General features: G+C 46.9%; 1 protein-coding gene across 1 annotated transcript in view; it reads left to right on the plus strand.

The window, feature by feature from the left end:
• The first annotated feature begins 487 nt into the window (after nucleotides 1-487).
• The window catches only part of LOC103375504 (transmembrane protein 55B-A-like), an 8,709-nt gene continuing 5,107 nt past the window's right edge, over nucleotides 488-4,089 (plus strand). Inside the window, exons 1-3 of the mRNA XM_008305804.1 lie at nucleotides 488-672; nucleotides 1,974-2,155; nucleotides 3,171-3,277. Coding sequence (XP_008304026.1) covers nucleotides 570-672; nucleotides 1,974-2,155; nucleotides 3,171-3,277 — 392 coding nt within the window. The 5' untranslated portion in view covers nucleotides 488-569. The remainder of the gene's footprint in view (nucleotides 673-1,973; nucleotides 2,156-3,170; nucleotides 3,278-4,089) is intronic.

The raw sequence follows: 4,089 nt of genomic DNA on the forward strand, positions 1-4,089 counted from the left end.
AAAAAGTGAGCTTTTACAAGATTGAATTTCCCTTCTGGGATAAATAAAGTATTTTTCATTTCATTCTTCATTTCAAATGTGCAGTGTAAAAACATTTTGAATTATTTATCTGTTTTTACTATAATGTAAAAATGAACACAATGAAAAATATCCTGTGTGCAAAAAGTAAAAACCAAAACAAAACGTGCATTGTTCAAAATTCACAAAACAAAAATCTGCAAAACTGCACCCAGCAAAGGCACTTCCTGATTCCTATTGAAACGCCGTCCAATCAGCGCCCTTGGCCCCGCCCATCAAGCCCCGAGCCCGCTCATTGGCTGAGCCCGCTGTCCGTCACCGTCGTGACGCAGACCACAGTCATGTGACCGATGTTTTTGTTGCTTCGCTTCCGCGGTCGCTGAGTGTTTTCGCCGCGTCATGTGAATGTCAGGAAGCCGAACTTAGGGACTCAGAGGCTGAAAGCTGCGCACCGACCCTTCCAGAAACCTGCCCCGGGGATCCGAGGACTCCCCACCGCTGCGCACACTCTTCCTGCGGTCGTTTTGAAAGGCTCGGGTGCGGCGGGAGCGATGGCGGACGGGGAACGGTCGCCGCTGCTGTCCGAGCAGCACGACGGGACCAACGGCTTCTCCCCCGGGGGAGGCTCGCATGGATATCTGTCCAAACCGCAGAGTACGTCCGCTGTTCGGTTTGCCACCGCGTTCAGAACGACGCACGTTAATTTACCGGCTTTTGCACGTCGGTTCGTTCTGAGGCTCCGGTAAACAACAGTCAGCTGGTTTCTGTTTGTAAGCTAGCCAGCTGGCTAACGTTAGCTGCACACAGCGGCGTTAACAGACAGCCAGAGGAGATTTAGCCCATAAAGATGTACTTTACATGCATTTAATGTCCTTGACTGAAGCTACTGAACGTTTGTAAGCTGCTGCATCACAGTGATGTCCAGCTGGTGTTTGGACAATGTGCTGCTCGTCCACAGTCACCACATGAACGCTGGACAGGTTATAAAACTGGATTGAGGTCAGTTTGTTTGGTGGTTTACATCATGAGCAGCCGCCCCACGTTTGCTCTGGTTTCTCATTTATTCATGTAATTGCAGCAAATCACATGAGTAGATTTTTAAATTGACAAACAAACAGGTTATTAATGAATTAGTCTTTTATTAAGCAAAAAACCCAAACGTTAGCAGTTTCCAGCCTCGTATTCATGACAGTCTGCTGCTTTTCTGCAATGTAGTTGTGCATTGACTAATTTAATGTTTTTATAAAAATGAATGATTAAAAAATGCCATTTCGGCCTTTGGCAGCATGTGATGGCCACAAATTACAGCTTTCTGATATATTATAGACTGGAGGATTATTAGACAGAAACAAATTCAAAATGCAAATAAAAAGCAATAATTCAGTTTTACAGTCACGTTTCTCTCCGTCTTTTATTGCTCTGTTTATCTGTGCAGTCACTGTCTTCTCCTGTTGTTGCCTCTGAACTCCTCCTATTGCTCCTGACAAGCTTTGGCCTTTGGCAGCGGCACACACAGATAGCGTCACATTAACGGATGTAATCGACTTTCGATGTTTGCTGACCAATATGAGACTCGTCGCTGGTTAACAGGACACACGGCGGAGGTTTATTGTGATTTTTGGATGCCACCCAAACTCTTTATCACCATTACAGCTACTGTAAAACGGACTTTCTGTTTGTGTACGCTCTGATAAAACCGGGCCTCTGAGCACAAACGTAGTGATGTTATGAGCCACCACACCTCACAGCCTCAGTACTCTGACACATGCTGCCTCCTGAACTGTTTATTTAGTGGGTGACACAAGCAAAACTCTAGTCATGTCGCCCTGCGGACAGCAAACAGTGTTGCTTCTTATTTGCTAAACACATTTTTGCTCTTGAACCGTGTCACTTTGAGCAGCTGATCTGTGTCTCGGCGTTACTGAGTCGTTTTCTGCTGGTCGTCCGTCCCCCAGGTTTGGCGCCGTTCCCCAGCTCGGTGGCACCAGGCGAGCCCCCGCCTCCGTACTCGCCACAGGGCAGCCCGGACAGCAGCAGCGCTCCCGTCATCAGCTGCCGAGTCTGTCAGACGGCCATATCCGTGGAGGGGAAGACGCACCAGCATGTGGTGAAGTGCAGCATCTGCAACGAGGCGACGGTGAGTCACGTTCAGACAGTCAATCACAGCGTCTCTAAAATCCAGTTCTGCCTCTCACAGCTCTCTGACGGAGCGACACAATCAGCAAGTAATCCATGAAAGTTCAGTCAGTGTCTGCCTCCTCAGAACATCTGGTTCTGTATCTGCAGCACCTTCATCTACTGACCAGAGTTCTACCTTCAGACTGTGAATGTTCCAGAGGTTCAGGTCCTTGAAGTCCACAGAGGAGGGTCCAGATTGATCACCTTAATGGACTTTTTCCATCATTTCTGAGCCTCAGAACTTCATCAGAACAGCAGATAGACACATGACATTTAGGAGGAAGAACACATCTGGGTTCTGCTAGAACCTGACACCAGATCAGTTCCACATCCATCCAGGTGTCTCCGTCTGTACACTGGACCTGGTTCTGTTCATGTCCTCTGTAACCAGCTCTGAGCATCAGTATTATGGGATGTGTCATAGTTTTAACAGCAGTTTTGTTGCTGCAGCAGTTTAATGACATGATCTGCTGCTGACAGGATTCCTTCTGTCAACGTTTTTTTTTAATACAGTCAGGTACGTTTTGCAGATCTCCATTAAATGAACTAAAGTTATTGTGCCTCCACAGGATTCTGAGGGGGTTAGGTGACAACTTTTTCAGGTTCTAGTCGATTTTTTTGAAGTGGAATGACCCAAAAACTCACTGTTTAACACTTAAAGCATGAAAAAGTCTAAGTCTTTGGTTGCAGTGTTCCACCTGCAGCCACTCCACACAGATGAAGAGTGGCAACTTGTTTTTCTTGAAGAATAAAGTAAAGCGTCCAATAAATCATAATAAAAGCAAAAAAGATTAAATTGTCTGGGTAAAAAAAAAAAAAGTATTAGAAATATCCGATTGTTGTAGCAAGCGTCACATTTCAGCATCGTTCTTGGCTCAGGAAGTCTTTCCATCATCTCATCCTCAAAACGTCTGCCGCTGAGATCAGCCGAACCTCGTTGTGTTTCTGACGCGTCTTCTCTCTTCTGTCGGCAGCCGATAAAGAACGCTCCTGTCGGGAAGAAGTATGTTCGCTGTCCATGTAACTGCCTGCTGATCTGCAAAGTCACGTCGCAGAGGATCGCCTGTCCGAGGCCGTACTGGTGAGGCACAGACAGACAGTGTGGGATTGTTTCCACAGCTCTCAGCGTTGGCTTGTCTTCGCTCCATCTGTGCGCTGATGACGTGGTGTCGCTTTGAAATGACTCCACTGTTAGTCTTTTTATTTCATCTTTGTTTTTGGAGCCATGTCTTTTTGCACAACTGTAGCCATACACGCTGGTCAGCCACATCAGTAGAACCACCAGAACCGCTCTGATGTATTGTGGCAGTCGATCCAGTGGGTCCTGTGGGCTGCAGGGTGGAACTCCATGGATCAGGGGTGTTCCCATGCATCCCACAAATATTTGACTGGATTGGGATTTAGGAATTTGGAGGCTGGGTCAACAGATGGGGTCTCTGTCCTGTTCCTGGTCTGTGTTGAAGTAACTTCCACATGAATGCCTGGACCAGAAGTCTACACAATAAATTATTACAAGATCATCAGTGTTACACACTTGACCTGAGGGCTGAACCACGAAGCCAGTTCAACATATCCAGGCTTCCTTTGTGTAGCCGGCCCGACACAAACCAAAGCTCCAGCAGAGATCACAGGTGTCATGAAGGAGGTTCAGCTTCCTGCTTCAGACTCTGTTCACATTAAAGGAGGCATTAACGCGTGACGTGACTCTTCTTCTGCACTGAATGAATCGATGACGAGCAGCTGCTTCAGTCAGCTCCTTGTTTTAATGGAGAACAATGAGGAACATCACCATGATGCCGCTACTGTAAACGGTGGAGACAGGAATGCTGGTAGAAAGTGTTCAACGTGTTCATAGAGAATATTTAGTGATGCAGCCGCTGGTTTCCAGCTGAC

Source organism: Stegastes partitus, unplaced genomic scaffold, assembly GCF_000690725.1.
Source record: "Stegastes partitus isolate 25-593 unplaced genomic scaffold, Stegastes_partitus-1.0.2 Scaffold2632, whole genome shotgun sequence".
Classification (NCBI taxonomy): domain Eukaryota; kingdom Metazoa; phylum Chordata; class Actinopteri; family Pomacentridae; genus Stegastes; species Stegastes partitus.